Source organism: Nelumbo nucifera, chromosome 1 (assembly GCF_055504915.1).
Source record: "Nelumbo nucifera cultivar China Antique chromosome 1, China Antique-T2T, whole genome shotgun sequence".
NCBI classification, from domain to species: domain Eukaryota; kingdom Viridiplantae; phylum Streptophyta; class Magnoliopsida; order Proteales; family Nelumbonaceae; genus Nelumbo; species Nelumbo nucifera.
In genome coordinates this window covers 193,175,401-193,187,059 of record NC_142649.1, presented here as the reverse complement: position 1 = coordinate 193,187,059, position 11,659 = coordinate 193,175,401, and the positions used below count along the sequence as shown (strand labels likewise).

General features: G+C 32.1%; 1 protein-coding gene across 4 annotated transcripts in view; it reads left to right on the top strand.

Annotated features, from left to right (window-relative positions):
• The first annotated feature begins 9,089 nt into the window (after window positions 1-9,089).
• LOC104611886 (AAA-type ATPase family protein) overlaps window positions 9,090-11,659 on the top strand; it is a 40,975-nt gene continuing 38,405 nt past the window's right edge. For all 4 annotated transcript variants that reach the window (XM_088895727.1, XM_010279151.3, XM_010279152.3 and 1 more), the window contains exons 1-4: window positions 9,090-9,452; window positions 9,576-9,915; window positions 9,997-10,088; window positions 10,230-10,249. In XM_088895727.1, coding sequence (XP_088751853.1) covers window positions 9,578-9,915; window positions 9,997-10,088; window positions 10,230-10,249 — 450 coding nt within the window. In that variant the 5' untranslated portion in view covers window positions 9,090-9,452; window positions 9,576-9,577. The remainder of the gene's footprint in view (window positions 9,453-9,575; window positions 9,916-9,996; window positions 10,089-10,229; window positions 10,250-11,659) is intronic.

Below are 11,659 nucleotides of genomic sequence, written 5' to 3'. Positions count from 1 at the left end.
TTAAATTGCAAGGGCTTACATTGAAAAGAAAAGTGTGATGTCTTTTTATTGGTAAACGGGGGAGGATAAGTTGGTTAGTGCAAAAATTGATCAATTTATCAGCATTTATTATTAGTGGGTCTCATGTATTCCATGACAGTTACCTAAGTACGCCCATGAATAAAATTACTTATACATGATGGGATAAAATCTCTTTAATAATGACATTTTTATGGATTAAACGATTATTATTTAACTTTATCTTATAAATGAAAATAAGTGCATTTATCCAGGTAAATGTCTCCTAGAAAACATTTGCTTGATTAAGTACAGCTTCGTTTGGTGCATCTTTTCATACGGTCTGTCGGTTATTTACAAGTTCGATAGACTGCAATTCGGTCTTTTCTCGTTTGGTTGCTGGCAAAAGCTGATGCATTGAAAAGACACAAGAAGCCCAAAATGGGCGATTTTTAGGAAGCTTCAAATGGAGCTTTTGTATTTTTCTTTTTTTTTTCTATTTGGTTTTTGTGCGAAAAAAGACATGCCTAAACCAAACGGGCTTCAAGCTGCTTAGATCTTAATACAAAAGCTCAATACATCTTTTGACTAGTAGATCTACTAGAAGATCTTCCCAAATGACTTGCCAAATGGCCCCTACATTTATCTAAGTAAATGTCTTCTAAAATACAAGCATGGCCTGGGAGTAAATGAAAGTGGAGAGGAGTAGGGGTGATCATGGGATGGGCTTTGTAGGCCTAGGCCTATCATTAAAACCAAAATGGGTCTTAACAAAAAAACCGAAGCCCAATAAGCTTAGAAATTTTTGGACCGATCCAGACTACAAATGATCTTCCCATGCATAGATCGTGGGCTTTCATGGGCTGTGCTGCCCTCCCTAGTGAAAATTTTGGGGTCGGCTCGGCACGGCCCATAGCCTAGGCTCGTTTGGATTCGTGCCATGCCGCGGGCCTAGGCCGCGTCGGGCTATAAGTCATGCCATGGGCTTGGGCTGTGCCGGGCTGGGCCATAGGGTGGGCCTTGGGCCTGGGCTAAATCGGGCTCGACTGATTTTTTTGACTTTTTTTGTTTTGAAATTTTTTATTTCTTTTCCAAGTGAAAGTGTAAAATTAAAATATTTAACTTTCCTTTGAACTTTGTGAACTATTTGAAAAATTAAGAAATAAGAAATGAGAAATCTAAGTTATCTAACACATAAATGAAAAAAAAATATTTAACCAAATAAAAATGATGGAATAACAAATTGGAAGAAAAATAGGAATTTTATTTCATTTAAATTTGAATGATATAAATAACAAATACAATGATTGGATCATTGGATACTTGGATGAATGGAATATGAAAATGTAATAAATCAATAAAATATAAAAATACAATATAGTTACAAATTGAAAATACAAAATTACATTGTTGAAAAAATAAAAAATAGCAAATAAATTAAATAAAATTAAAAAATTACAATAATTTGAAAAAAAAAAATCTATACAACTAGTCAACTTCATGAATCATGACTTTCATCATCTGCTTCAGGTGAAATATCCGGTGTAGTATCATGCCCTCCTTTGTCTTGTAATCTATCTTTTGCATCTAGCCAATCCTTAAAACATATGCACATTTCTATACTTTCATCGTTCATCCAGCTTCTCTTGTCGTCCAACACCCTACTACCTACACTAAAACAAGACTCCGATGGAATTATAGACACCGGAGGGGTTAGTAGATCGTGTACCATGGTGGCGAGAACTGGATAATTTTTTGAATGTTCACTCCACCATGCTAAAATATCAAAATTATTTGTTCATTCACCTAAACTAGAAAAAATTGCTTGTAAATAAAAATTAAGTTCAGTAAATGAACTTATTATAGAAGTAGCAAATTTTTGTCTTCTACATATTAAATAAAGAAGTTTTTCTCTTCTAATACTGGGCTCAAGATCAGAAGTAGAAGATGTTGTACAAGTTGTAGGAATATTTCCTATTGTTTTAAATTCATATAAATTGTACATTTCAAATAACAAATTATTAATTTCTTCTTTTTTATTTTTAATTTCAATATTCATATTTTCACAATATGTTTCAAAGAAAATATCTAAACCATCTTTCCTAATCCTAGGGTCTAATATTATAGCTAACAATGAAGGGGAGAAATGTTCTCCCAATATTTTTGAAATTTATTTTCCATTATTTCAATAGTACATTTAAATTGTGGATTATTTCTATATTTTGCAAAACAATCACTAATTACCATTAATTGATAAGGTAAATTATAACTAGTTGGATAATAAATACCTGATAATTCATTAATTGCATCATAAAGATGTTTTAGAAAATCTCTTATACAAACTGTCAGTCTTCCTCAAATATAATGTCATTAGGCATTTTTGCATTATAAAAATAAGTAAGATTTTGTTTATGAGAAATACAACTTTCTAACATAGCATAGATAGAATTCCACCTATGTTTTACATCTAATATAAATTGTTTATATTTTAAACCATAATTTTGACATAAATATTTAAATTCTTGTTTTCTTGCCCTTGAACTTTTAATATATATATATATAATACAATTTCTAATTTTAGAAATATGAGTAGAAATAATATTCAAGGCATCTTGAATACATAAATTCAATATATGGCATGCACATCTGATATGAAATAGTTTACCATTTAAACATGGTTTTAATTGAGATTTTAAAATATTTATTGTATAATCATTATTGCTGGCATTATCAAAACTAATAGAAAATAATTTATTTTCTATTCCATAAGCATGCAAAGTATTTAAAATACTTGCAGCAATAGCTGGGCTAGTATGTGGTCATTCAATCCTAGTAAAACTTAAAATTCTTTTATTTAAAAGCCAATTTTCATCAATAAAATGGTCGGTAACACAAATATTGTTTATGTTAAATTTACATGTCCAAACATCAGAAGTAATTGCAACTTTAGAATTAAGATTTGATAGCAAAAGAAAATAAATTTTATTTGTATGAATAAAAAATTTTTAAAGCATCCAATCTAATAATATTCCTATAAACTTTTTTATATTGTAGATTTACAGAATTACACAACCATTTTTCATGCTTAGTATCTTCAACTAATATAAATGGTTGTTCTACATGTACAAAATACTTTGCTAATTCTTGTCTCATTTTTTCTTGTGAATATTTAAATGTACCAAAACTCCCCCTCCCAATTTGTGTTTGTGTTGTTCCTCTCCCTTCTTCTTCTTCTTTCTCATGTGTGAGGAAATGTCTGCTTAAGTGACCTGTACCACCCTTGCTACAATAGCTAAATTCTTTTCTACATTTTTGGCAAACTGCTCATTTTCCCTTCCCCTTAATATCCTCTACTTTAAAAATTTTCCAAACCAGGCTACTCAACTTAAAGGCCTTCTTTTTCTTTCCCCTAGTATCAGTACCAAGGGTGAAAGTTTCACTTTTATCAATATCAATAACATAAGTGCTAATATTATCATGATGCGATTGAATATCGTCAATAGTGAACATATTGGGAAATCGGTTTTGGAAAGAGCCAACCATTACTTTTTAATTCTAAAAAGATAAAAATTAATTTAATTGGACTTGCCCGGATTGTTGGTTCAAAATCCCAACCTGATTTCAACGACTAAAGCCTTCCAATGTCCAAGCCTCCCAAATTAAGATACTTGAGCTAATTGAGCAAGCTTTCTTCTAGTTGAAACTTCAATAAAGTTGAGACTTGAGAATTGGAGAATCAAACAATCAACCAATCAAAGTTACTCAGATTGCAGAGAATGTATGAGTATCAGAGAAAGAGACACACAAAAGAGATTGAGGCAATTGTTGAATTGGTGTGATGAGATTGGTGGAGAAAAGGGCTATTTATAGAAATTGAACATAATTCAATTGCCCAAAATACCCTAAAAACTAGTTGTTGGGAGGGGTATTTTGGTTATTGTAAAGTTATTTATAACTTTACCCAAAAAGCCCCCATACACTAGTTGTTATATAGCTGCTGGGGGGCATTTATGTCATTTTTCTCCTCTCCATAAGCAAAATACATAAATACCCCCTATATAGCTGTTTATAGCTATTAAGAGGGGTATTTATGTAAAACCCCCCGAATTGGGGGGGGAGGGGGGGAACGACTAGTTTTTGGACGGGCCGAGCATAGCTCGCTATGAGCCTTGCGGGCGGCACTGTTCTTGTCGTGTCGTGTCGGCCCATGGACTACGAACCCCCAACCCAGCACGACACAAACCATACTGTCGTGCCAGGCTAGGCCAGGTCGGTCCAATTTCATGTCGGGCCGCGGGTGGCCCAACCCAATTTACACCTCTACCCATGCATGGATGGATGGGGTTCAAATTCTCCCTTTCTTTCCAATCCATCATTACCTCGTGGTGGCAATACTTTAAATATAATTACCAAGCTATTCTCTTCATTCTACCGATGAAGTGAAGAGTAAGGAAATGGCTCAAAGATGGTGACCTTCGTTGATGTCAAAACTAAACATTGTTCTTAAGGTTATGTTTGGTTGCAATACGAATTTATTTCAAAATTTACCATATTTTATTTGATTATAGTATCTATATATATATATATATATATATATATATATTAAAACAAAGCAATCAAGAAATTTTCTCCTTTTTTGAATTTTTTATTTTGTTATTCCATGTCATTTTTTTAAATAATCAATGAGATGCACTCTCCGAATAACCTAAATAATCTTTTCTCCTAAAATTTCTCCTATTCTATCTCCCCCACTTTCTCCAAAATTATCTCTAATTTCTATTTATTTTCTAAATTATCTCTAACTCCTATTTATCTCCAAAATTATCTCTAATTTAGAAGAGAGTTTCTCTCCTAAATTATCTCTAATTTCTATTTATCCTCTCCCCAACTTTTTATTTATATCTATCTAAATAAAGTTTTAATTAAAAAATTTTAAAAATATTTAAATATTGTAACAAAATTATATAATAACTATAAAATATTTATTAAGAACACAAAAAATAATTTTATATTTTTACAAAATATATCACAAAATTATATTTTCAGAATTATCATTTTTAATGTTTTTCAAATATTAAATAATATTAATAGCTTTAAATAAATAAAATTCACATAACAAAAAATTTTAATATTTTATAGATTGCCTAAATATTTAAATAACTAAATATTTATCATAACTAGATTTTAAATAGTTAAAATAACAAAATTATGTAATAAATTTAAAAAATTTCTTCAAAGTATAAAAACAATTATAACATAGTATTCAAAATTATAATAATTGAAAATTTAATATATTACAAAATTAATAATGAAATTATGTAATAGTAGTATAAATTATGATTTTATGGATAACTAAATTCAATAAATAATTAATATTTTATATTAAATATTCTATATATTATTTAAGTATTTAAATAACTAAACATTTTAAATAACAAAATATCTAACATAACTATATTTTAAATAGTTAAAATAAAGAAATTATGGAATAATTTAAAAAAAAATGAAAAGTAGAAAAAATAATTATAACATAATATTGAAATTAATAATAACTTAGTATTTTTATATAATATTGTAAATAACTAATTTCACTTATATCAAGTAATAAGATGAGAATATAACTTTCAAAAAAATAATATTTATTAATAATAGTTTTAAACTCTTAATCTGCATTTATTATATAATTATATACTAAAATTAATATTTATTATATCTAAGTAATTTATTATTTTTTGTGATAAATGTATTTTCAATGACTTTGTATAAATTTATTTTGTTTTGTTATTTAACAGAAAACATTCAATAATTCTTGGAGATTAAGCTACTATTATTGAAATTTTAAATTTAATTTATTGTACTTATTGTATTTTTGTTATAACTTACTGATTAAAACTTATTAGAGATTAAACTATTATTTGAGATTATACTATTTATTGACTAAGTTAATATATTTTCAGTACTTATTGTATTTTTTATTATCAATATATTTTCAATAATTGTGTGTTTTCTCTATAATTATTAGAGATAAGGCTATTAATTTAGCTAAAATTATAAGTGTTCATGAGTTGGTTCGATTCAGTAGTAGGCTATTTGGCCAACCAAATTGACCTGGTCAAGTTGTGGAGTTGGTCAACTAAAACTGACTGACCTTTTATGAAAATCAAGCCACTCAAGTTGTATCAGTTTGGGTCAATTTCTTGGTTTATCTAGTCAGTTCAAAGGATTTAAACTTAAATATTAAATTTAATTTTAAAAATTATACCTCAATTATTAAAAAATAAATTTAAAAATTAGATTTATGATATAAAATATTTTAGACTAAGAAATATGAGAAATTTCCCACTTTTCCATATTAAACCATGGTTAGGTCATTCGATTTTAGTTAGTTTAGAAATGAAAAAAGCGAAATTGATCCAACTTGGTCGAATTGGGAAATTTTAGAACCAAAGCTGACCTAAAATCGTAGAAAACTAACCAACTCGAGTTGAGTTGATCGGGTTGTCGGTTTCATCAGTTTGATGAATAAACCTAACTAAAATTAATTACTGTTATTTTTGTATTATAAAAAATTTATTGAAAGTAATATATAAAATATGAATAATTGTTAATTATTTAAAACGTTGAAAATATTATAAACAATTGTATAATCTTATGTGTTTCTATTTGGGTCATTTATTAGAACACACCTTATAGTTTTACATATTTACTTAAACCTATCTTATAGTTTTCATTTTACTAAAACATACCATATATTTTACAGCTTATTTACTTAATCAACCTTTTATTAAGGAGTGTTTGTTTTGCCATTAAGCCCATGATTTTTTATTCCATAAATACCCTTAACACTTTTTTTGTATAAAAAACAAAATTGACCAAATATTGCCAAGAGAGTGGTTGTTTGTGTCTTATTAAGGGCAAAAATGATATTTTATTTTTATTTTCTTTTGATTAAATTTATTTAAATGAACATTAGGGTCAATATTGTCATTTTCCACCATCATCTAATGGAAAATTGATTAAATCTATTGCAAATTATAAGTGGTGTTTTAGTAAAATGCTAACTATAAGGTAGATTTTAGTAAATCCATGAAATTATGAGGGGTACTTTAATAAATGATCATTTCTATTGTTTAGTTTTTGCTTAATAAATCCTGTGCATAGCACAGGTCCCCGCTAGTAAATAAAGTAAAATAAGACCTAAAGCAGAATAAAATATAACCCAAAACAAAAATAAACCAAAATTTGTATTCTTTTCATTGCACTCTCATGCATTTATACTTGTGCAAATAAAATTGCATTGCAACCAAACACAACTTAAGTTACTGGTTTGTTTTCACGTGTTCCTTCTCCTTTGCCCCAATTCTTGTGTATGCATAGTTTCATATCCAAATATTCCATATAGACATGGTTTTTAAAAACGAACCGGTGATCAGACTAGTTAGGGGTCTGGTTATCGGTTCGAACGGTTGGCCCGTTCTGACAAAAAGAATAAAAAATTGGAAAACGGTCAAAATCGTTCAAACGGTTTGAATGATTAACCGGCCAGTTCAGCGGTTTGCTAACCAAAATCAACGGTTTTGGGGGAAAACAGAACCTGTCAAGTGTTTGGTTCCCGGTTTTTCTGATCTGATCGTCCAATCTTGTTTTGAAAACCATGCATATAGAATGATCTTTTACAGAAATATCTCCTTTATTGTAATCATTAATTTCACTCATATAACTTGTGTTTGGATTGTTAGATTGGAATTTATATATAAGTTCAACCATGTAGTAATTGAAATTAGGGTTGCCGGCTGTAGATCGGGTTGACCAAGAAACAAACAACAGAAAGTTGTATGAAATAACATTTCTTTTATGACATTCCTTTGTAAGGAAGTTGGGCTTTAAAACTTTTGTTTTGTTTATATAGGAGTCTTAATGTTTCGGTCAATAATAGGGTTCATTAAGAGTCACATAAGCAGCAATAAAAAAATGCCCAACTGTTGGAAGAAACATCAATCACGATGCTTCCTCCAACTGAGGAGATTCACACAAATTGAGAAAATAGTTTTATTAATAAACAATTTAACCAAATAATTGAACGGATTAGGCTGGGTTTATAGTCAACCCAAGCTTGACCCTAAAATTTGGACTTAAAGCCCAAGCTTGAGGTCAAGTCCAATCTTCCTAACTCGAGCCTAGCCTTCATTGTAATTTGATGCACTTGAGTTGTTTAATGAACCCACTCTAAAATCATATATGTGTATATGCATTTATACAAATATGTATACATATATATGTATATATCTAAATACATATGCAAATATATATGCAAAATTACATATATACATATATTTTTTTATATATATGTGTGTGAATATATGTAGTTAGGCCAAGTTTGACTACTTAAAAGCCGATCCTAACCCCAAAAATAAAATAACCTGACTTCTTAGGCTCAAATCCAATCCGAAGACTAAAAATCCAAGCTCAACTCATATAATGTGAAGTAAAGCAACTTGTTTATACTTTTAGGAGAGAGCCCGGTAGAGCAGTTTCGTAGTACGGAAGTAGAGTTCGCGTATGGGCAAGATTGGAAGTTTGGGAAGGAATATGGTCGAATGGATTTGTTTTGTTTTTAAGCTCTCTCGCAGACCTAGTCCTTGTTCCTTGCATTCGTCGATTAAGCGAGTCAACGAGTTTCTGAGATTGAGCCATGGTGGCGGTTCAACTATCCTTGTCTCGTTGTCAGTTTAGGTAGTTATTAGTTCTTACCGGTATGAAGTATGAACCATGAAGATCCTGAAATTTGAAATTTTCTTCTTAGCTGCTAGCATCATCATGCTCGTTCCCAGGAAGATAGCAACGCCGCTGCCGCCGTTGCACTCCAGAGAGGGCGGCCCCGCATGAAATTTGGGAGTTGAGACTCGAAACTTCTTCAAGCGTCCAAAGTCAAATAGATCCGATGGCCAGTATTGTCCTTTCACCGAATCGTGTGGTGAGATTACTACACGATTGAGAGTTAGGAGCTTACGGTATGACTAGGAACGATTGGGAGGACTACGAATCTACGATCCTAACAACGAATAAATGGTCAGTCATATTCGTCTCCGAGAAGAGTTCGCAAATCGAAAGCGCTGAGAATTGAGAAAACGAAACGTAAGAAGAGGAGGCTGTCAAATGACATAAATGCCCCTTACAAGGATACGTGTCCTCCTTGCAGTTGCAGGGCATTTCCAGGATAATTCACTCCGTGTAGAGTCTACTACATACGCGTCGCAGAGGATCCGGATTCCGGACTGGCTACGCAAAAAAGGTGGCTCGATGTAGTCATAAAGAAGCCCTCAGAGTCCCACCGTCGGTTCTGTTCTTCTTCCCTCCTCTCTTGATTCGATCGCTTCTGCTTCTGAGTGAATCTCACTGACATTTCATAGAATGAATTCCTCTGGGAGTGCTCACAATTTGTTATTTTTGATGCGGTAAAGATTTTTTTCCTTTTTCCTTTTTCCTTTTTGTCTTCCTTCTTGGTGATATTCTTTTTCATTTTTTTCCTTTCAATTGTTTCTTCTTGCTCGATTTCAATCTCAACCTCCATGCTACAGAAATGAGTTTCTTCAAAGGGTTTATTGATTCTCTGGGTGATATCTTCTCCGGCCCGGGTTCTGCTAATGAACCTCACTCAACTGCACCTGCAATCGCCCCTGCAACTTCCGACGATCAGAGAGAGAGCCCCATGGAAGGCGCCGCTTTACCTACCGCTTCGAATGAAAGGACCGCATGCAAGCTTAAAGGCTACTTTGATCTAGCCAAGGTTGAGATCGACAAAGCCGTTCGAGCCGAAGAGTGGGGTTTGAGCGATGAAGCTATCCTCCACTATAATAACGCTCAGCGTATATTGCTTGAAGCCAATGCCACCAGACCACATTTGTACATCTCCTCCAGGTTAGCAGCGATTCCAATTCTGCGTAGTGAACTTGATTTGTAGGTTTGGTTTTTTACTCTGTTACACTATTCATGTTCCAGTGAGCAAGAGAAGGTGAAGACTTATCACCAAAAAATATCCAAATGGCAGAAACAGGTTGCAGAGAGACTTCAAGTCTTAAATCGTCGAACAGGTTCAGTGTCATGCCCCACTATGATTATTTCTATTGCCATTTCGTTGTGCTATCGTTGTACTGTAACACGATATGGGACCAAGAGATGATTATATTTCATTTTGTTGTGCATTTTCCCTCTCTTCGGATTTTCGGTTTCAGCTGGGATGTCAACAAACAAGGTATGGATCAGTCTCAAGGAATCCAATTATAAATCTTTTAGCTCCTTTTCTCTTTAATTATAACAGTGCTATTATCATTTGCAAATCCTAGTCCTGAGCCAACCAATAAATTGCTTTTCATTCCGTTGCCCTCAAAGTTTTTTTTTTTTTTTAAATAGAAAATCAAATTCTTAATCATTTGGCGAGAGTGCAACTGAAGAAGTCACAACATTTGGCATCGTCTTTCATATAAATTTGAATTTTTCTGTGTCTATGTTCTTGCACTCCAAATCAAGAAAAATTCTGGAAGTTGTTAAAAGAAACCAAGTGAGCTCACAATTTTGTTAGGAGAAGTTTTTGATACATGTATATATCACCTACTCCTATCAAGTATTTGAATGATCATATACAATTAATCATGAGTTAGGTTGCAAGATAAGCCATTAACTCACGAGTCATGGATATTCTGAGGTTACATCCACCAACAAGAAATTTAAGATTTATGTAAATAATTAAGTTGTGTCATCATTATCTGAAGAGTGCGGCTTAAGAAAGTATTCATGATTTTCTTGATTGTCAAGGGTTTACTGACAAGAGGTAGAAGTTGAAGAGGGAATGCTGTTAAACCATTCAGGGGAAAAGAAGGGAAAAAGCATACTTTTTATTGATCTACAAAGGGAGAACAGCAGAAAAAAAAGAAATAGCACTAGAACCTGACGAGTGTGTTACATTCACAAACTTACAACTTTCTCCACACTCAACAAGCATAATGTACCAATAAACAATATCTAATGATGTCACTAATTGGGAGACAATATTTAGATACTTGGTAGATGAAGCTGAAGCATTATACTTCTTTTGAGGTAAGATGGGTTTGGTTGGGACCTTTTTGGTTTATTGGAGTTTGGCTTTTTTTAGATATTCTACATGGAACAAGAATGGGATTCATTTCAAAAGGCAAGCAGACAAACTTGCGGGAATGTGGTACAAAAGAAGGCAACTGATTTGTGGTTGAATGCAAGAGGAATAGAAAAGGTTTCTTCGTAGCTTTGGTTGAGCATTTCAATAGGGGAAGAAGGCAACTAGTAGGCTTCCTAGCAGGAAAACAGAGCCATGGATGGGGGGAAGTTAACAGATTACTCCATGAGTTTTTAGGTCAAGGATGTCAAATGAAAAAGCAATCTTCGTAAGGGAGGAGGTACATTAGAGCAACAACAGGGTAGAAAGGAGTATTCATAGTAACCCCCTTTGGTAAATGTAAAGCCCTCATAGACCTGGTAGAAAATGAAGTGGAAATATCAGCTCTCAATATTTGGTCTGAGATTGGATCCTTCACAGTATTCAAATGGAGTCCAACGTCTAACTCCAAGGACTTCTTTGTTGAAGATGGTGTTGTGGTGCATGTAATAGGCCTGCCATTCCATCAGTGGA